We start from the raw sequence: 23279 nt of genomic DNA, 5'->3' as shown, positions 1-23279 counted from the left end.
CTTTAAAGGTCTATTAATAGCAGTGTAGCCTTTTCCTAGCATGAACTTCAGACCTCTTCTAGCCTTTACTAATTAGCCAGCTCCAAAGCTGCTTTCACATTTTAAGGAATTTTATAGCAGCACCCCACTTCTGATACCAATCTCTGTCTTTGTCCATTTGGGATGTTATAACAGAATACCATAGACTGGGTGGCTTATAAAAAACAAACATTTATTTCTCAGTGTTCCTGTGGTTAGGAAGTCCCAGATCAAGACACCAGCAGATTCAGAGTCTGGTGACGGCCTGCTTCCTGGTTCATAGGAGAAATCTTTTCATGGTGTCTTCACAGGGCTCTCATGGGCCTCTTCTATAAAGGTGCTAATCCCATGTGGGGACTCTGCCTTCATGACCTAATCACCTCCCAAAGGCCTCATCTCTTAATACCATCACACTGAGTGTTAGAATTTCAACATATGAATTGGGTGGGGGGGGACTTAATCACATCATAGTAATAAATATTTTAGGGGAGATACTTTGAGATGATGCAAAATTCTGTTTTTCTTTAAACTTTCATCTACTAATTGTAGCATTTGTCGGTGGATTTTGCCTGTATCAGTTATTACTCTGCTGCTCTGTTGGGGATTTTCTATTTCCTCTATTCCTTCTACATTTATTAATTGGAATTCTTCAAGGAAGAATATCTCTTTTCCCACTTTGGTTTATTTATTCAATTGTTTATTTATGTGGACTCATGGATATTTATTTTATTTTGGATTAATATCCAATACGATTGTTATTTATTTTTTGACTCAAGTTCCTGCTTTGATCATTGAGAGCTCTTTCAGGTTGACATCTCGCTCCTTTCAATACGTTCTTGCCCTTTTTTGCTTGTTGGTTGGTCTGCGTTGAACATCTCTTTATTTTTCTAGCACCTGAGATGCATTTTCCTGTCCTAACCCGAGAATCATTTTTCCAAGGAAACCTGATTCCTTTTACTGGAGACTGTTATTCAGAAACCAAGATCTCAACTTAGGTGTACGCCTTGCTGCTCAGGAGTCACAGATCCTAGGTTTTCTCAGAGAACATCTAGGAGATACATGTATATATACTAACCCAGGATACACACACAACTAAATTTACTTCTGTACCTGTCTACCTGGATATCTATTAAAGTAAACATGAGTTCATATTCATACATCCAAACCAACATCAAATGGTTCATTTACAGTCTCCCTTTTCTTATTTGTGGTTTCTTTCACCTGCAGTGAGAATCCTGGCTCTCAGTATCTATAATATATTTATTAATTTACCACCCTTAATATATGTGTAAAGCAGTTTCAGAATCGCTAACTAATATCACTGTGAGAAACAAATTTACCAATTAGAGTACACTGTGTATAGTGCTTTCTACAGTATCCAGTCAAAATCTTGTTTTCCACAGTTGCTTAGGCCATGGCACTCATTACTTTCCCATCTCCTTTAGAGTGGTTCTACCATTCTTTGGGGGAATGCCCATATCCTGAGTACTTTTTAAAATTTGAATAAACTTGTGTACAGTTCTATGGGCTTTTGCCAATGCCTAGAGCCATGTGTTCACCACAGTACTGAAGAATACAGTTCCATCACCCCATAATCCCTCATGCTTCCTCTTCTTTTAGTCAACCCTTCTTCCTCAACCCATGGCAACTATTGGTCTGTTTCCATCCTTATACATTTGCCTTTTTCTGAATGTCATGTAAATTAAATCATAAAATATGTAGCTTTTTGCATCCTTCATTTAACAAAATGCATTTAAGATTCAACCATGTTCTTGAGTGAATCAAAGTCTGTTCCTTTTTATGGTAGAGTAGTATTTCGTCATCATGGTATATATTTTATCCATTCACCTGTTAAACAACATCCAGCTGGTTTCTAGTTTTGGGCAATTATGACTAAATCTATTATAAATATTTGCATATAGGGTTTTGTTTGAATATAAGTTTTTAATTCCCTGGGTAAATACCTGGACCAGGATGGCTGAGTTATATGGTAAATATATGTTTATCTTGATGAGAAACTGCCAAACTGTTTCCAAAGTGACTGCATAGTTTTGCATTTTTTCCTGCAATGTGTGAGAGTTCTAGTTGCTCCACATCCTTGCCGGGGCCTGGTATTCTCAGGTTATTTTTTCTTTTGATGGTTGTTTTAATAGGTGTGTAGTTATATCCCATTGTGGTTTACGTGGCAGGGTTTTAAGTTCATACATAGACTATTCTGGTTATTCCTATGCAACTATTGTCCAAGTTGTCTATATCTCTTTTAAAGTATGATGTCCATAACAGTCTTTCAGGTGTGAAACTTAGTAGTGTATATCTGTCAATTGCCTCTTTCTAGCTTAGGAATTAGTACATAGAAGTAATCCCAAGGTCACTTATCTTTTTTAGTGGCTGCCTTTCAAGGCCCTTCACACTGAGTTTCCTATACAGTAAAAGAAGAACACTTTTGTTAAATGACTGACTTCATTTCTGCCTATAATTGTCATATTTTATAAAAGGCTTAACAGGTTTATAAATACATGTTCTATTGCATTTTGTTTTTATATCGCTCTTCTGATTTGGATAGTAATGATTTTTGTATTTTACCTGCCAATATGTAAGTGTTGATAGACCTTAATAGCAATCTTAATATCTCCAGTGGTTCTTTTTGTTGTAGTTGAGATAACATTGGTTTATAACGTTATATAAATGTTTCATGTGTGCAGATTATATTTCACACTGCAACCTGCTCACGACCAAAAGTTTAGTTTCCATTCGTTACTGTACAGTTGAACACCTTTACTCATTTCACCCTCTTCTACTCCCCTTCCCCTCTGGTAACTACTAATCTGTTCTCTGTATTAATGTGTTTGTTTTTGTTTTGTTTTGTTTTGTTTATTTTTGATTTTTTTATATTTCACTTATGAGTGAAATCATTTGTCTTTCTCTGACATTTTTCACTTATACTATCAAGGTCTATCTATGTTGTCACAAATGTCAAGATTTTATGTTTGCTTATAGCTAAGTAGTATTCCATAGTGTGTGTGTGTGTGTGTGTGTGTGTTTGTGTGTGTGCGTGTGTGTGTGTATAACCACATCTTTATCCATTCATCTGTTGCTGGGTACTTAGGTTGTTTCCATATCCTGGCTACTGTAAATAAAGCTGCAAAGGGGTACATACATTTTTTCAAATTATTATTTTCATTTTCTTCAGATAAATACCCAGAAATGGAATAGCTAGATCATATGGTAGTCCTATTCTTAATTTTTTGAGGAACCTCCATAATGTTTTCCATAGTGGCTACACCAAATTACATTCCCACCAACAGTGTATTAAGTTCCCTTTTCTCCATATCTTCTCCAACATTTGCTATTTCTTATCTTTGTGATGATAGCCATTCTAGCAGGTGTGAGGTGATATCTCATTGTGGTTTTCATTTGCATTTCCCTGATGATTAATGATGTTGAACATCTTTTCATGTGTCTGTTGGTCATCTGTATGTCTTCTTTGGAAAAATGTCTATTCAGATCCTCTGCCGATTTTTAATTGGGTTCTTTGGGTTTTTTGTTGTTGATTTATATATCTTAGATATTATTTAGATATTAGTTCCTTATTAAATATATGATTTGCAAATATCTTCTCTCCTTTGGTAGGCTGTCTTTTCATTTTGTTATGGTCTCCTTTGCTGTGCAGATGCTTTTTGTTTGATGTAGTCCCACTGGTTTGTTTTCTCTTTTGTTTCTAGTGGGTCTTTTAAATGCTAGGAAAGTTTCATGAAAGAGATCATACGATTTGGATTTAGAGTATTTTAAGGGCGGATATTAAAAATTAGCTGGTATTTCTACTCCAGTTCCCCTACTCTTTTTATTATATGTACTTCTCAGTTCTAGCTGATCATCAGAAGCATGGGGGGAGGTTTTTAGAATGCTGATTTCTCCTCCCTGCCCCAGACAGACCTAAAAATCAGTGTTTTTAAGGATGGGTATGAGACTCTGCATTCAAAAAGATCTTCTCTGGTGATTCTGATGCAAACAGCCTAACACTGATTCACAGAATCAGTTGGTTTCCCCAAATGAATTGGTCAATGCTCAATATATATTTGTTTAAATTTTAAAAGAGGAAAATCTGGTGAGGTAATCCTATTCTAAAGCATATGTCATCTTTTATTTATGTGACATGATCTTTTAACAAAGCAATTGTGCTAGGGTCCCAATCCAGAATGTAGAGTTAGTTTATTGACTAACTAGTTGTTTGTTCATGGACAAATCACTTTAATTCTCTTGGTCCACATTTTATCACCTGAAAAACATTGAGTTTGGAATAAATAATCTAAGGGACCCCTTCAGCTCCAATGCTCTATTAACTGGACTCTCTAAGTCTTTGATTCAGGGCTTTCCTCCTAAAATTAGGTAAGTTTTCACTTCATGAAGGAGTATCTGGATATTAGTACATTTATGTGTATCAGTGATTGAATTTTTAGTACAGTATATCTATGTCAAACTGGGAAAGAGGTTTCTGGTGGCCAGATGCCAGTTTGTCTTTGACCTTTACTCTTTAATATTTTCCATCATTTAATTAAATTATGGATGTAAGATGACATGCTCTTCACAGCTGGATAATATATAAATATTTTGGAGTGTTCTGATATATACATTACATATACTGGGGAAATGCACATAGTCACAGTTTGCTAGGAGATCATTAAATTTTTAGTACCTTTGCAAATTGTGAGAGAGGCAATATAGAGTAATGATTAAGAACATGGGCTTAGGGAGGCAGACTGCTTGAGTTCAAATTGTCTTTGCGGCATTTACTACCTGAATGATTGAACAAGCTGGATTACTTCTTTGTGCTTTAATTTTCTCATCAAACTTAGATAATATTAGTGCCTATTTAATATTCCTGTTAAGATTCAGTACCCCAAATTGTTTAGAACATAGCCTGGTACATTTTTTGTATTATTGTCACCAGCTAATATTATTAAGAAGGCCTTGACTTTCATATGGGGACTCCATGAGCATGCATAATCTAGAAGAGCTGTGCGGTTTAAGGGCAGTTAAAAAGTGACTCCCTTCCCCATTGTTTGGGACTATCCTTTGGAACCAAATGCACAAGACCTCTAAGATTTCCTGTGCTTCATTGCCTTGTATGTGAGACAGGCCACATCAGACCTCACTGTTAATTAGATAATAGATGCTACAGCCAGAACACCTCACATTCTTATTGTGGAAGCCTATTTTATCACCCGACTGGCTTGGTGGAAGTTCAGAAAAATGTCTTCAGTTCTCTTAGAACTTATCAACATAATGCCAAGTCTGTGAGATACAACACACATTTGTAAATTAGCTTTTTAAACAGTGTGATATGTTTCATGGATTCCATGTGTTTTTTTGCAAAAATACTGAATTCTGTCATAACTTTGATTTTCATCCTAAAGGAAAAACAATAAGATATGAAATTAAAAACCTTGTGTGATGTTAATTTGATTTACAAAATTATTTTAGTGGATTCAGATTATGTTATACAGTTGTACTTTTCTTCTGTGAATTAGAGGTATGGCTATGGTTTTCATTATTAATTTTGTAGACTCACTTGTTTGTGAAATAAATCAAGATCTTGTCTGGAGAAATTTCAGATAATGTACTTTTAGGCTTTTAATTGCTTCTTTCTTGTTTTGTAGAACTCCACAGGAGCAACTTCAAAACATGCTACTGGACACCTTTATACCTCAGTGTAAAACCAGTAGGGAGGCGCAGTGTTCTCAGAATGAAAATGATGAAGATAGTGATGGTTAGTTCAGCCTTGATTAGATATTTTCAAATTTACTATTTCAAATTATATACGCTGAGCATTAATCAGCATCTGCTTTTGGTTTTCTTTACTGTATCATTCTCAACTGCACTGTGTACACTTTATCTCCAGATCAAAATCATGCACACTCTCCTTGCCATTCTCTAGATTTACTTTACCTTAGTTTAAATAGTTTCATTTAAAAATCGAATGTTAAGTAAATGTGTATTTTACTTGAACTGGGAAAATTGACAGTATTTATACCTTTGTGTGGATGCACAGGAGAACATGCTTCTTCTGTTGTTGCCTTTGTTATTTGAAGATGAATTATCAGGTAAGGTATATGCTTTGATGATATTATTTTTAATCTTATTTTCTAGTTGAAGATATCAAAATACAACCCCCAGCTCTTTTTCTGCCAGTAGAAGAATTAAACAGAGAGAGACCTGAACCATCTCTAAAAATAGTCGAACTGGATGATGTAAGTGCATAATGACCACTCATATTACTTAACAAACAGGAAATTCATAACATACAGTTACAACTACATGTTGTTTTCAACAAGATTTCTTGTTGAAATAAATTTACAAGTATATAACAAGTATTTTAAATTTACAAGTATTTGAATTTAAATATGCTGACAGGAATACAACCGACTATTATTTTAATGTAGACAGTAAATTCATGAGCTAAATTGATATTGTGTCATAGTATGGGAGATGAGAAGACGTTTCACTCTTTTAACTTGTAGGAATGTAGTTTAGTGTTTGTTTTATTTAGTTCTCTGTGTTATCAGGCTTTTTAACAAAGACTGTTCTCATTATATGATACTTTTTTAATAAAATTTGTATAAATTTAGTTTGTTGAATGTCATTTAATATTTTCTATTTAAAGGAAAAATAGTGTTAAGATTTAAGGGATTTAGTATAATAATAACTTGAATACAAACCTCTAGAAGACACCAGCTAGAATAAGCTGGAGCTAGAGCCAGTCAGAGCTAGAGCTCCAGCCTGGAGGGTTAAGTTGTGATAAACTCAGTGCATTTCTGACTTTCTAGTCCTCTAGTAGCTGAGTATACACCCTGTCCTCAATGTTGCTCTTAGTACGGTTGTCACAGAGAAGGACTACAATGAGGAAGTACCTTTTTAAGTACTATTTTCTTCTTGAGGTTAATAGCTTCTGCTGTGTGTGTGTGTGTGTGTGTGTGTGTGTGTGTGTGTGTGTGTGTGTATGCCTGGCAACATTTTTATTTCTGATCTGGATAAATTGAAGATTCTGAACAAATAAATACATACGTGCATGTGTATTTGTGTGTGCTTTTCATTAAACTGTTGATGCATATGGTATGACGTGCTGGCCAGAGAATGAAAAACATCTTAGTCACTGATCTACTTGGCACTTAGTAGTTACAAAATAAAACCTAAGTTGTTATATTTGATTCTGGGTGTGATAGTAGTGATAAATGTACTGACACAGCAAAAGCCCTCAGCAAATATCTGTTGAATTTGTTTAGTTCTCCTAGAACTAATGCTCTATGGCATATAGTCAGAGAGCTCATGACATTTCTTTGTGAGAAAAAAAATTCTCTAAATATTATGCACAAATTAGCTGGTTAATGTATTATAAATTTGTTGAACATACTAATATTATACAACATGCATTTAATAAGACTGATGAAGCAGAGTTTGAAGAACCTGGAAATGTCGTGCCTTATAAAGTTGAGTTAGCAGATGCAGACAGTCAACAAAGGTAAGATCTTTCTAATTCACTTTTGATACTTATTAAAAACTCACAAAAAATTAACTATCTCTTGAGAAATTCACAACATAAAAAAAATGTGACTTTAATGTTAGAATATATTTTACTTAAGCCATGTTTAAATTTGGGTACAATATTGCTAATATTTATCAGCATTCAGTAATTAGAAAATTATCTATAATTATATGTTTATACTCATACCTAATATCTGGATTATTTAATAGATGCTTCTGAATTTAGGAATTGTTATTATTTGAAATGGCCTCCCAAGTCATATATTTCATATGAACTTCCTTACTTTCTCCAAAGGTACTTTTTGGATTTTTCTTCAGTTTGTTATGAACCCTAAATAAAAACAGGTACATTAATAAGTTGAGAGATAAGAAAAGCCCCCAAACTATAGATTACTTCCTAGGTAGATTTTACTGTGTGATAAATTAAATAAATGAATTATAATGATTCAGCTTGTAAATTTTTTTTAGAATTTTGTCATTTCCAAATGAAAAATAATATCTAGCTGTATCTGTTAGTAATGCTAAAAATTATTCTAAGTCCTCTTTGCTGTTGAAACTTTAGCTAGGATTTCACATGTTTTGACTACAAAGCATTAAGTTGGGTAAACAGCAGAATGAAGTTCCGATTAAGTAGCCCCTACACCGGTTCTTTGTTTGTATGTTCAGATCACCTTAGGCCCCTGTCAGCATTTTGGAACAGCAGTGGGCCTAAGTGATGCCCTCAGACCCGAAAAGCCCCACGTTTGGACACATAGGCCCAGATATTTAGCAGCAAATGTGCTTTTGGCAGGGGACAACCTTCTGGTCAGTATATAAGAGGTTTATATGCACTACTATATCCCTAAGGAAATGGATTTCTACTCTCTAACTTGATTCTTTTATATATCTTATCACAAGTCTTTGCTTTGACCTCCATGTTAGACAAGGCAGAGAAAGTTACTGATTATGGTTTGGCAATAGTTTTGCATCTTGGGTTTGGAGGTGCCCATAGAGCTTCTTTTCTAAGAGTCATAAAGCATCATAAGTGACACAAGAGGACCTTTTTGGTTAAGCATAATCCATGAGTTTTTATGGTGGTACTATGTAGAGCTTACATAAATATCAAGTATTATTAAATATATTATTCCATTCATAGAAAATGTTATTCAATTGTAATTATGCTTGTATATGGTAATCTTCATTAAAACTGAGATATAAATACCACATAAGGCTTTTGAACTCATAAAGTTCATGATGAACAAATAAAAAGTTTATTTAAGCAATAAAGCCTTGATTTCATGAGCTTGATGAGATTGAAAGATAACTCTCCATTTTTAGAAGAAAGACCATGAGAAACCAAACTTATTTCAGAATATTTTTAACAAGAAACTGTCAATTAAAAATTTGTAGTTAAATCAGGTTTGTCCCAGTTGCCTATATCCTTTAAATTCGTAATACTGTTTAGTTACTTGTGGTTTAGAATTTGTCCACAGAACGTTGAAGCAAATATTAAATTAATGTGAATAACCCTATTTGCTTAAAGTTTTACTGTATTTATTTTAATAAGCTGGGTCTTTTAACTTTTTTATATATAACTTCTTTCAACTCTTTTCTTTTGCTTGTCCCTAAACATGAAAGTTGCACATTTCATGATTATCAGAATACTTTTCTATATGAAAATGACATCCATCAACATCAAATTTTCACCAAGGGAAAAACACACCTCTTACATCTTCATCTGAGCAACAACACTTCTTATTGTAAAGATAACTCAAAAGGTAACTTTTTTTGTTGTTGCTTAATATTATTAATGGTGAATGTTAGTAACTTAATAAAACCAATAGGTATTGCAGTATATAAAAGCTTTGCCTATTTTGCTGTTCATTTTAAACCCAGAAGATTTAGTCCTCAGGAGAAAATTGGTTGAAAATACATAATTTTCTATCAAATACTCTTTTTGGTCAATGGACAATGGTATTTGTATTCAGAGAAAAAAGCAGCCGGTATAGGACTACTCTAAAAGTTATTATGGACTGAGCTAGCATTTAAAGGATTACATAGATGGGCTTTTAGTGACAAAAGTCTGATTGGCACTCTTTTGTCCTCCCTCCCTTACACTGAATCTTTTCATAAAATATTTAAGTTTGTGTAAAGTTTCACATTAGTGATAGAACCAAAACAAATCATCTGTTTATATATCTACATTGTTATTACTAGTAGTACCCTTGGGATCTATAGATTAGAATACTGTGTGCTAATGTCTGGTTTTCATTTCTAGATGCTGAGATCATCATTTAAAGACAGTCATAGCAAAGTATCCTGGCCTGCTAGTCAGATTTTGTTTTCATTTCTGCCTTAAATTGCTGTGTGACCTTGAACATGTCACTTCCTTTCTTAGATCTCACTTTCCGAAACTAAAATATGGGAACTAGATTATTTCTAATCTACTTTTATCTACTTAGGATTTTATTTTATCTACTTAGGATTTTCAGAAAAAACAATAAATATATCTTATGTGAAGAATTTGAGAGATGCCAGAGATCATTATTTAAAGTGACTAGTTGTAAAACTGATGATTACCTTCTCATTGGGTAACAGATGGTAGAGAACAATGATTTGTAGTAATCATGCTGGTTTTAACATTTTCAGCTACGAAGCCTCTAAATCATATGACAATGAACTATACCCACATGGGAATTTAGGACTTTACAGGGCTCCAGGTCTAAGCCAGAAGGTATTTTTAACCTACCTGGAGCATGGAGTTCCAATTGCCTTTGGGAAAATGCTGAATACAAATGCCCATTAAGTGTTACTTTAAAGATACTTGATTTATTTGAATAGACTTTATTTTTTAGAGAGCAGTTTTAGGTTCATAGGAAAATTAAGCATGAAGTACAGAGTTCCCATATACCCTCAGACTCCACAAACTCATAGCTTCTTCCACTATCAGCATCCCAAACCAGAGTAGTACAAATTATTTAACAATAATTTGTTAAAATCGATGAACATAGACACATCATTTTTACCCAGAGTCCACAGTTTACATTAGGGTTCACTCTTGGTGTTGTACGTTCTCTGGGTTTGGACAAATGTATAATGACTTGTATCCAACGTTATAGAATAATACAAAGTAGTTTCAGTGCCCGAAAAATCCTCTGTGCTCTGTCTTTTCACACAAACTTCCCTGCTAACCCTTGGCAACCACCGATCTTTTTACTGTCTCCAGTTTTGCCTTTTCCAGAATGTCATATAGCTGAAATGATACAATAGTCTTTTCAGATTGGCTTCTTTTACTTAATAATATGTATTTAAAGGTGCCCCCATGTGTTTTCATGGCTTGGATAGCTCACTTCTTTTTAGCGCTGAATAATATTCCATTGTCTGGATGTACCACAATTTATTTATACATTCACTTATTAAAAGACATCTTGGTTGCTTTCAAGTTTTGGCAATTATGAATAAAGCTGTTATAAAAATCCATGTTTGAGTTTTTGTTTGGACATAAGTTTTTAACTCATTTCGGTAAATACCAAGGAGCACAATTGTTGGTAAGAGTATGTTTAATTTTGTAAGAAACCACCAAACTGTCTTTCAGATTGACTTTACTACTTTTCATTCCCACCAACAGCGAATGAGTCTTCCTGTTTTCCAAACCCTTGCCAATATTTGGCATTGTCAGTGTTTTGGATTTTTGCCATCCTAATAATTGTATAGTGGTATCTCATTTTAACTTGAAATTCTCTAATGATGTATGATGTTGAGCATCTTTTCATATGCTTATTTGCCATCTATATCTTCTTTGATGAGGTATCTGTTAAGGCCGTTTGCCCATTTTTTAATTGGGTTGTCTGTTTTCTTACTGTTGAAAATTTTAGAGTTCTTTTGTATATTTTGGATAATAGTATTTTATGTATGTGTTTTGCAAATACTTTCTCCAAATATGTGGCTTGTCTTCTCATTCTCTTAGCAGTGTCTTTCACAGAACAGAAGTTTTTAATTTTAATGAAGTCCAGCTTATCAATTATTTCTTTCACGGATCCTGCCTTTTGTGTTGTATTTTAAAATGTCATTACCATAACCAAGATTATCTGGATTTTCTCCTATCTTCTAGGATTTTTATAGTTTTGCATTTTACATTTAGGTTTATCATTCATTTTGAGTTAATTTTTGTGAAGAGTTTAAAGTCTGTGTCCAGATTTATTTGGGGATGTGTGGATGTCCACTTGTTCCAACACCATTTGTTGAAAAGACTATCTTTTCTCCACTGTATTGCTTTTACTCTTTTGTCAAGGATCAGTTGACTATATTTAAGTGAATCTGTTTATGGTTTCTCCATTCTGTTCCATTGATCTATTTTTATATTTTTGCTAATACCACTTTGTCTTGATTACTATAGCTGTGTGATAATTTTCAAAGTTGTATAGTGTCAATCCTCTGACTTTGTTCTTTTCCTTCAATATTGTGTTGCCTATTCTGGGTCTTTTACCTCTCCATATAAGTTTTAAAATCACTTTGTCAATATATACAAAATAACTTGCTGGGATTTTGATTGGAATTGCATTGAATCTTTAGATGAAATTGGGAAGAACTGACATCTTGACAAATTGAGTCTTCTTATCCATGAATGTGAACTAGCCCTTCACTTATTTAGTTTTTTGATTTCTTTCATCAGAGATGTCTAGTTTTCCTCATGTAGATCTTACATTTTTTTTAGATTTATACCTAAGTATTTCAATTTTTTGTGTGCTAATGTAAATGGTATTGTGTTATTAATTTTAAACTCCACTTGTTCATGTTGGTGTGTAGGAAAGCAATTGACTTTTGTATGTTGACCTTGTATCCTGCAACCGTTCAATAATCACTTAGTAATTCCAGAAGTTTTTGGTCAACTCTTTTGGATCTGTACATAGACAATCATCTAATCTGTGAACAAAATCAGATTTATTTCTTCCTTCCCAATCTGTATACCTTTTACTTCCTTTTCTTGTCTTATTGCATTAGCTAGGGCTTCCATTACAATGTTGAAAAGAAGTGGTAAGAGTGGGCATCTTTATCTCGTTCCTGATATTAGAGATAAAGCTTTTAGTTTCTTATCATTAATTATGATACTAACTGTAGTTTTTTTTTTTTTTTAGGTAGTCTTTATTAAGTTGAGGAAATTCCCCTTTATTTATAGTATGCTGAGAGTTCTTATCATGAATGAGTGTTGGATTTTGTTGAATGCTTTTTCTGTATCTATTGATATGATCCTGTGATTTTTCTTCTTTATCCTGTTGATGTGACAGGTTAGAATAATTGATTTTTGAATGTTGAACCAAGACATCTATTTTTTATGACTTAAAAGGGTTTCTAATGAGACTAAATTAAATCATATCTGTACTTTCTGCATTGCATTTTAAACATTATTAAGAGGCTGTGTTCTCACCTTTTTAGCAGCAATAAATCCTAATAATGGAATTTTACAATCTTGCAAAAATATTGTAGAGGTTCGTTGTAGACATTTATACGTAGGAAATGGCAGATCTTTCCACAAAAATATTAGATTCAGATAATTTCAAGTTCAGTAGGAAAGTACAGCATTACCATGAAAGTTTCATTAAATTGAATAGCTTTTATAAAGTTTTTCTATAAAATATTTCTCTGACATACAACTTATTGCATTTCTCACAGTACTTGTGCAATTTAAGAGGTGATATTGGAAGTGGAAGTTCTAAGTACTGTGTGCAATTGCTGAATTGTATAAACATTTGGTTGCAACAAGTAAGTCCTTTGGGCTGTAAGGCAGAGTTTGTATCACTGGAGACTATTTTAGTCCTAGCCTCTACTATTTTCACAGTCTATTTATAGAGATAAGACATGTATATTGGAAAGAGAGTAAGGGATAATCAGATGAAGCTGTATTCAGTCTGGATAAATATATGTGTGTGTGTGTGTGTGTGTGTGTGTGAGATAATGAAAGCAATATGGTACAAAGCTTTTTAAAGAAGTTTTATTCTTAAGAAAATCTAAAACAATGTTTCATAATTCTGGATGCACATTATAATCACCTGGAGAACTTGGTGGAGGGGGAAGAAAACAAAAAACAGTGCTTAAGTCCCGCTGTCAGTGTTTGATTTAATAGGTTTGGGGTCAGGCCCATACGCTGACAGTTTTAAAGAGTACCTTCAGATAATTCCATTGTACAGCCAGGTTGAAAACCAGTGATCTAAACCAAGTGATTTTTAAAAGCAGACATAATGAGGTGGGTGACTAATATAATCTTGCTCATTTTGTAGATTTTCAGAGGCAGGTGTCCCAACTTAAACATTTCTGTGCCCCTAAATGCTGCTGTTCTTTCATCTGGCAGATTTCCCTTTGCCCTCGCCTCATCACTAGTCATGCTAAGCAAAAGAGGTAAAATGTGGGAAATAAGGTTCCCTCTGTATTATTTCTCATAAATTGCTGATATAAAACTTGAGTGGGAGAGAGGGTAGGAAAGTGGGAATTGAACCACAGGCTGAAATGAAAATTTGCATCAATTTCAAGATTGTATTACAAAACAATATCTTGTCTCCCTCCATTACTCTAAATAATTTAGGCTTGAATATATATATATAATTATCATTTATGAACATAAGCCATGTAAAAGTATTTTAACACTGAGAACTCAGTAAAGAAACATTGGTTAAAAGAATAGTGTTTAATGATAAAGGTTTATAGCACAGAACTTTTGGTTAGTGAACAGTTTAATCAATTTATTTGTTTATATTTATTTATTTAACTTTTGTAAATATGTGTTTTCAACAGCAGGAGCTTCAAGTGCAGATTTTGGTGACATTGTGAATCCTGATGCTTTCTCTCCTGCTGCTGAAAAATTAGAGGAAAACAGCTTTTTTGAGAGAAATTTCAAAGAGGACAGCATACATATAGAAAGTAGTCAAAAGTATGACGATTCCTGCATATCACTTGAGAGCAAGGATTCTTTGCTAAGTACAGATTTAGAAAAAGCCTCCATTAAGGGGAAATTATCTCAAGAGGACAAGGAATCCTTGGAATTTAGCAATCTGCATGAGAGGCCAAACTCTGAAGATTCTAAAACTACAGAGTCACCACTGGTAAATATCTATTACGTTTATTGTATTAAAAATTGTATAATAAACATAAAAAATTCATATTGACACAATATATTCTTAAATGTTACTTCCTATTGAATTTAAAATGTGCGACCTTATAGTTGAAGAGTAAGTCACTTGGGAAAGAATATAAATGACTTGCAGAACAAATTCTAATATGGTAAATGCCATTGTAACAAATGATTTTCTATGACAAATAATTTAAGACCCACCTCATGCACCATAGTAAGAGTGCTGTTACTTTTCTAAATGAAATTCATTATTATGAATAATTTACTGTAATCCTTTCTAGGCTTCTACTCTATAGTCACTGGTTAAAATGAAAAAAAAATGCAGTTTTGTAGATAAAACCAGTTTTTGTGGCTTAACGTAAATATAAGGTTGAAAAGGTAATTCTTCAGGAATATGGCTAATAAAGAAATAGGGGTGTAGTTTTTGTTTCTTCTTAGAGAAAAAAAGATAAAGCAGTTCATTATTGCATTATTGCCAAATTTAAAAACTATATTTGAATCTCTGTTCTAGGTACTAAAAATCTTAAGTAATTATGATTATTAATAATAAGTTATTTAGAAATTGGACAAGTCAAATGTTAAATTATTTGGAAATTGAGGAAGTCAAACACTTTACCAAGACTTTACAGTCATTTGTAATGAATCTCCATGGTGCCTAAACTGAAGGTGGGACCAAAAAAGTTGAAGAATGAATATTGAGTTGCTGCTACTTCTGCTTAGGGGTTTGGATTTCTATGCCCACTTAGTGACAGGTCTTTTTCCTTTTCAAAGTGAGGAATTAGAATTGAGACCTCTGCAAAAACCTTAGATCCCTAAAAGTCTGCTCAGTCTCTGAAGGAATACACAAGGAGACTTACTCACAGGTACAACAAGATGAAAGGAAACTGATTTCTGCAGGGGATCTGGCCCAAGTCAATAAATATCTTATCTGAAAAATGGAAATCTTGGGCTTTAATCCAGCTTCGGTTTAGAGTTTGAATGTACATTTCTTACTTGGAATCTGCAAGCCAATAAATTAACACTAATGTTGATCCATGTCTATTGATGCCCTGATGTATCTGGCAAAAGTAAACCCCAATCCCTTCTAGAAAGACATTCCCACAATTTAGCCAATAACAGATTCCCCAGATCAACGCCCATGGCAGCTGAGCTTCTCCCTTTCCCCCAGTGAAGAAAACAATTAATCATAGAATGAAGTTCTGCAAACAGAACAAACAAGGACTCTGATTTTCCAGTTTCCACAGGGCATCATGCGGAGGGCTAGGTGACACCTGCACATGCTGTGTGCTGTGTTATAAGAGAGGAATTCTGAGCATATAGAACCCAGTTCTTTTATACTGGGTGTCAGCCTGCCTGACCTCTGCCCTGGGGGGGGACATTATTTTCTGTAACCTAATAAAAGACATTTGGCAAAACTCACCGATACATAATCTGTGCTAATTCACATAATGGAAAGCAATGTAACAATTAAAATGAATGAAACATAACTACTTTTATTAACGTGGATACATCTCAAAAATGTGATGTTAAAATTTAAATATGAAAGGATACATAGAGTATATATAAGTCTGATAGCATTTTTGGAAACATTTAAGATAATTGGAACTTTTTATGGATACACTCATGAAATAATAGTCAAAAACTTACATTGTAATAGTGTATGTCAACTTCAATACAATAATACAATAAATTCTACTTATAAAGTCTAATATATATATTTTTGGTATAGATATTTGAAGCAAGTCTTTTAAATTACTGATATTGTGTGAGAAAGTTATATTATGTGCTGTACATATCTATATATTTAAAGTGTTTCATCATTAAAATTGAAATGTTAAAAAACTACTAATAATTTTGATCTCTTATACTACTATTGTAAAAAAAATAAGTGGTAAATGATTATATCATAGAACCACAGTGCTTTACACTTAGTGGTAGAATCTACTTTCTTTTCATCCCTAATGACTCTACATGAACGGCTTTTACTCTTCCCCTGCCCTAGTAGAAACCATCCCCCTGAGCAGAAACTATTTAGAAATCAGTTATGCTCCAGTAGAAAATTCAGGAGTGGACAGTAGGGGCAATTTTAAGCAGTGGCATTACTTGACTTCAAAATGGAATATAAGACAGTACATTTTGCACTTCAGTTTCCAGAAATTGAGTTCTTCATAAAGGTGTGGAATTGAGTACTAAGTTGTAGAGCAGCAGCAGTGAGGTAGGGGCATGTGCCAGGAAGAACATGGACTAGTCAGGGGCTCTTTGTTTTGAATCTGAAACTTCCAATAGCTAATTTGGTGACATTGGGCAAACAAGCAAATTCACTCTCATTGTTCTCTGTTAGCCTAGGCTTTAAAAGAAACTTCCATATTTTCAATTGTCTAATCCAAATATGAGCTCCACTAGAGCTGAAGGGGTCCCGTGAATTTTTGATCAGTGTCTGGGAGAGCCAGTGAAGGCATCATGAGTAGGGTGGACTTGGACTTGTCTTTGAAGGAAGTGCTTTATTGGTCACTAGCTTGGTTTTGTAATATCATTTATATGATTTCTACATTTGAATAGAGTTATCGTAATTTTCTTTATGTGATTGCCACCTTGAAACAGACTGCATCTGGGCATTAGTTAGATACATTAGGGAACTGTTAAATACTGATAGCCACTCTGATTGTATTTTAAGTCCATCCAGAGCTCTCACTGGTACATCTCTAATCTGTTTCCTACTAGACCCATGTACTTTTTTAATCTCATATTTATATTCTTCCCTAGGATGAAAGCACATCAAAATATGAATTCATAGGGTGGTGGAGTAAGCCTAGGCTTCAGATCAGCCAGATCTATATATTCAAAATCTAGGTCTGCTAGTTTCTACCTGTATAAACTTCACAAATTACTTAGCTCACCCTTGCCTCAGTTTCCTACTTGTATATTTTATTCATGGTGAATGTTTTGGTAACTTGGATTTGCTCTGTGACCATGATCAGATCAGATTTGTTTCCATCAGTATTTTACTTTTGTCTCTGAATTTATTTTATGTATAGACAAAGATACTACTAGTACAAAAGCACAGCATATGAGAGAGACTCTATTTTCCAGAGTAATTTATGTGCAAAGACACAGAGGGAAAAAAATAAAGGAAAGGAAAGAGAAAGGAAAGCTTTACTTTTTTTTCATGAACTTCTGTCCTCCTTAGATTTGATGGCAACTTTCAGATTATTACTGTAATTGTGGTTTATGCATTTTTCCGAATTTACTCTATATAAATGTTGTGTTATTACTTATGTCTCCACCACTAGAACCTAAATTTGATGTGGGCAGAATCCATGCCAAGAACATAGTAGGTGCTCAGTGAATGAACGTGCTGGTTTGTGTGGATGAGATAAAATAAACTTAACTTTGTTGAATATTTTGTTTCCTAGTTATTACAAGAAATAGCCCTCAGAAGTAAGCCCATAACTGAACAATATCAAGGACTTGAAAGATTCTTTGTTGTTGATAAAAATGAAAGACTCAACTTACTTCCTTCTCATAGCTTAGAATGCAGCTACTCCAGTACTAGGATTACAAGTGCAGGTAAATTCAGACATAAAATCAGACGGCCTGTGGACCAAGCTAACAGTTTTCTGACACCTTTTTTTAAAACAGTTTGTCAACATCTTAGGAAATACTGGGCAATTCTGTTCAACAAATAAATCATTTTCTTCTTTTCTGGCTGGAATTATTAACCCTGTGTGAGTTGCCATGTATTTATGTTTAAGGCTACTGTCAGAAAACATGGCTATAATGAGACTGAGAGAGATTATTTTTGTATTTTAGAAGTGTGGCCCTTAATAAATTAATAGTAATTCTTCAAATCACTTGATTGACTGTTAAGTATTGTATGATAATTCTTAAATGCCATCTTAAAATCTTAGGACCTGTGAGATTTCTGAGACATATCCATAATTTCCTTTTAAAGCCATGTCTTGGTGTCGCCTGTATTCTTAAATTTCCTATGTATTCAAATATATTTTTTCACATACAAATGATTATATTTTATGTTATATTGCTGTATACTTTTAAAAATATTTGTTTCTGTTCAAACTTGTATGTGTGTGTGTGTGCAATATCTTTGCAATTTAGAATTTATTCCTTTTGTTGTATAATTATGAGATTTTCTTTCATAATATACACCTCACTGTTATAAATGTTTTTTACTTAGCTAAATATTATCCGGTAAGGCAATACATATAATAAAGCAACGATATAGATGTCTCCTCTTTTTCAACTTTATATAATTTTACCATTTTTCCATTTTTAGGAGACAGAGAATGGATCCCAGACCATAGCGTAAGTGCCTATGCTGATAATGCAGTTGCCTTGGGTGTTCTGAAGAGAGCCCAGAACCCATCATCAAGGAGAACACAGCAAGAGACTGGTAACATTGGCTGTAAGGCTGCAGTGCCATATTGGTGGCTCACTTCATTTATTAGTTTGTCTCTTAGCAGTTTACTAGGCACCTGAAAATTAGTTTTTGCAGTTACTTAATTTAAACTTACTCATTTAAACTGTTCCGGACTTTTCTTCCAAAACCAAAAAACCACGAGTAGTCTTTATTCTTCTCAAAAACATAAATTTTACAGTCTTAGCTCCTTTCTGTAACAATGTAGTAGAGAATAATATTTTTAAAATGTAGCTCAGGATATGGCATATATTTTGAACAACGCTTATAAAATACATGCTGGGTTTCATTACACTTTCAGGAAAGAGTATATCTATACTAGATTTCACATACTCCTCTACTTGATTCGTCTTATGATCACACAAAGCCACAAGATTGCTACTTGCTGCTGTGGTTAAGACATCTCTGCTTTAAACCTGATGCTTAATATGTTGGCCCTGGAATCTTGATTTCAGTTCATTAACTCTATTTTCTAGCCAAAATAATTTCAAGATTTTCTATAGGATAACTCTTTTGACATATTGAATGCTCACTGCAGTATTTTCCTAGTGAGGGTATGCAGAGAATTTTGGCATGATTAAAATCAGTAGTATTATTAGATCATTATTGTTATCCTAAAATACCTTCTGAAGTAGGTTTACTTTGTGCTGAATTTCATATGAAGTTGTAATAGATGACTGAGGAATTAAGGCAATTCAATACACGTGTTGAGTATGACGGCACCGTGCCGGGCCCTGGGAGAAAATGGTTGCATAAGTCACGTTCCCTGATCTTCGGGAGCCCATGGTTTAGGAGAAGCACTTGACAAAGGGGACTGTTTGCCTTCGTCTGAAGGCCATCTTCAAGCTAGAAATTTAATTACATATGATTTGTCCAAATATGTAAAGTTTATATGTCTCTCTTGCCCTAAATCCTGTGATTAAAACTACTTGGCTAGCTTAGATTCTTTCCATATGCATTTATGTTGAGAACCTGTCAGATTTTAAAAGGTCTTTTTTTAGTGGAAAATCCATTCATTTATGATAGATGTTTTTTGGCTCTATAACTAGATACCTATTCTCACATCAAAGTCTAGGGCAGCTTTAAATATTCTGGCTGCTTCCTTCTGAGGCAGTCAAAGATACTTTTTAAAGTCACTATATATTGATTAAAAACAAGTTCACATGCATGCTATGAGAATTTGTCACTAAGACAAATCTTTATATGTAAGTAGCCAAATGCCTTTAAGTATCAACTTAGAGTGATCAGTTGAAATCAATAATTTACTATAGAAAACATTTGAAGGAGCACCTACTCGAGGCCTGGTGCTGGTGTTATAAAATAAGCCTTCTTCCCAGAAGCCCGAGAGCTTAGAGTCCAATTCAAAGGCTCTGGAATGTCAGCATGAGCATAATCACCTGGGAAACCTGTTGCAATGAGGATTTTTCAGTGTCACTCTTAGAGATTCTGATTCATTAAGGCTGAGATAAGGTCCAGGAATTTGCATTTATTTTATCAACAATTCCATGTCATGCTGATGTAGATAGTCCAAAAATCATACTTTGAGAAAACTGCTGTATAGACATGTAAATACATAAATTGTACCATATGTATTAATAATAAAAGGTTTATGAAAGAACCGTGAGTAACATGCTTCTGGAGACTGATAGGTATCTAATAATAGTACATAAGATCAGTTATAATAGAGGTAGATGCATGTGCAGTCTTTTAGGAATGGAGATAGTAAAATAATTGCTTTGCCATTGAAACATGTTGATATTTTAAGATGTTAGAGAGTAGGTGACATTTCAGCCAAATCTTAAAGCATTATTAAGACTTCCCAGTTAGAGGTGGAAAGAGATGGCTTTGTGGACAGAGATAGTGGCCTGAAATAAAAATGCAATTTTCCTGACTATGCCACAAGTTACAGAAATCTTATGTTCTGAACTGACGCCAGTATATAAAGGAACGCCTCTTTCTGTAAGATTTTTAAGTTTGTGAACGTAAAAACATGATAGCTATGAAATACATGTGTGTTGAGCAGGAAGTCCATTGCTTCTCCCCACCCGCTGCCCAAACTTACTGCTCCCAGACTCCGACTTCCTATCTCTGTAATCTGAGGAAATTATAGATTAACACTGATCACAGTTATACTGTAAATATAACAGAAGAAATTGTCCTTGGTATTAGCTCAAGAATATAGGCTATGATTACTAATAAGACCAGTGAAATATTGGGAAAATAATGTAAAATGGTGCTTTGGGTTACATTAATGGGCATAAGAATGCCGATATATAAAAAATATTAATCACTCACTGAAGAGTCTTTAATACAATAGTAATTATTACTATTCTAAATAAAACATTAGAATTGGATGAAACACAAGCAGAGCAACATGCTTTTTGCATACTGTTTCAATAACAAGTAACATTCTGACCAAAGGGCTCAATATTTTTTCCCTGGATAAAGGTCGCAAAACATTATTGTCTTTTGATATTCCTGCTCCACTGTGTAAATTATTGAGAATTTATACATTAAAAAAAATGTATTTTCTAAGAGTCCCTGAAACATATATGGGAATATCATTTACATTGCCAGTGATAGCATAAGTTACTTCCAAAAGGAATTTCTTATGTTTTATAATCTGCAAATTGGACTTTTAAAAAAAATATGGGATGATCCCTTTAGTCGTGGCATTTTTCATTAGTGCCTGTCTTAACTGGTTCTCTAATCTCAACCCTAGCAATAACATTACTAAGCTTATACAGGAAGCACTAGAAGAAATGACATACCTAAATGAACAAAATAAATAAAATCAAGGATCAACCTGAAGCCTCACTGTCTTTCTATGTTTTAGGTACTTTAAATTACACTTTGAGTATATGTCCAGTAAGAAAGATGGTCTGTCTCTTTGCTGTGTGCTAAGCATAAGTCTGATCCAACCCCGGTGTACTTTTTTTTCTCAACTGGGATCAGTTAACCTCTAATACTGTAGCAGCCAGATGTTGTTATAAGAGTTCAGCAAGCGTTTGTACTCTCCTGAATTTTCTGAAGGGCATCTACATTATGTTAAATTTTTCTCACCTCACGTTTGCCTGTGTTGGCAGAAGTCCAGTTCTTCCTAATAACTTCTTTTGTTTTTTATTTTTTAATATTTATTTATTTATTTTTTTATACAGCAGGTTCTTATTAGTCATCCATGTTATACACATCAGTGTATACATGTTAATCCCAATCTCCCAATTCATCCCACCACCACCACCCCCTGCCGATTTCCCCCCTTAGTGTCCTTGTTTGTTTATTTTAACGAGTTTTAAATTCCTTTCAATTTTAACTGAGACATAGCACAATACAAATAGAAGGGTGTGGTTTTCTCCATAGATCTAGAAGTTTCTATTTATATAGCTGAATTACTGTTATACTCTCTGACCTTTACTTCCACCATTATTGTTCCTACTACTACTTCACTCTTGGGAATGGCAAGTTTGCTTTTCTTGATGGCTATAAATAAAATATTGATTCCTTACATATTACAGGTAAAATCATTTCCAAATTCTAGTCAATAAATAAATCTTAGGGATATTTACATTTATTTTTAAAAAAACATATGCACGTTTTTGTCAGTTGTTTTTCTTCAGAATTGTCTCTGAGCACAAATAGACACAAAAAGGTCAGAATCTTAATTTATTCACAATTTCACTCCCACAAAAATTGTTTTCAAAATTGATTTCTGAAATGTTCATTAAAATTGGTGCCCTTTGGGACTTACCTTAGTCAGTTGTAATTGCTTAAATAATTACATACTGCGTTAAGATTCTTCTTAGGGTACTAGCCACCTTCAAAGTAGATCTTTTAAGTTAAAAATAGAAGACAAACTCAATAATCATTAACCGTTTAATACATGACAATTGCCTGTAGCCACCCTTCTAAATCTTACATTTTCCTTTGAGTCAATAGAGTGGGCATAATGTTATATGGCATATGTTAAGTCAAATCATGACTTTTATGATAATGACAACAGCACTTCTTTAAAGAATCCAATATTTTACACAAAGGCAATTTATATTAAGGGAATGCAAGATTATCTTATAAATTATTTATATTTAATATATATTTATCTAAATCAGAACAATGATTCAGGATATTAAAAATATACCTGCACTATGCATTTCCAAATTTATGCCTTGAATATTCATTCCCTTGGCC

General features: G+C 33.6%; 1 protein-coding gene across 7 annotated transcripts in view; it reads left to right on the top strand.

Moving 5' to 3' along the window:
* The window catches only part of ZBBX (zinc finger B-box domain containing), a 107533-nt gene that overhangs the window by 72356 nt on the left and 11898 nt on the right, over positions 1-23279 (top strand). For 5 of the 7 annotated variants that reach the window (XM_068547399.1, XM_068547400.1, XM_068547393.1 and 2 more), the window contains 7 exons: positions 5676-5785; positions 6166-6266; positions 7455-7534; positions 9175-9314; positions 14323-14630; positions 18073-18226; positions 18954-19082. In XM_068547399.1, coding sequence (XP_068403500.1) covers positions 5676-5785; positions 6166-6266; positions 7455-7534; positions 9175-9314; positions 14323-14630; positions 18073-18226; positions 18954-19082 — 1022 coding nt within the window. The remainder of the gene's footprint in view (positions 1-5675; positions 5786-6165; positions 6267-7454; positions 7535-9174; positions 9315-14322; positions 14631-18072; positions 18227-18953; positions 19083-23279) is intronic. The other 2 variants (XM_068547397.1, XM_068547398.1) reach the window with 2 other exon arrangements.

The sequence above is a fragment of the Eschrichtius robustus genome, chromosome 6, assembly GCF_028021215.1.
Source record: "Eschrichtius robustus isolate mEscRob2 chromosome 6, mEscRob2.pri, whole genome shotgun sequence".
Lineage (NCBI taxonomy): Eukaryota > Metazoa > Chordata > Mammalia > Artiodactyla > Eschrichtiidae > Eschrichtius > Eschrichtius robustus.
The sequence above is the reverse complement of the archived record's forward strand: the minus strand, read 5'-3'. Positions and strand labels throughout refer to the sequence as shown.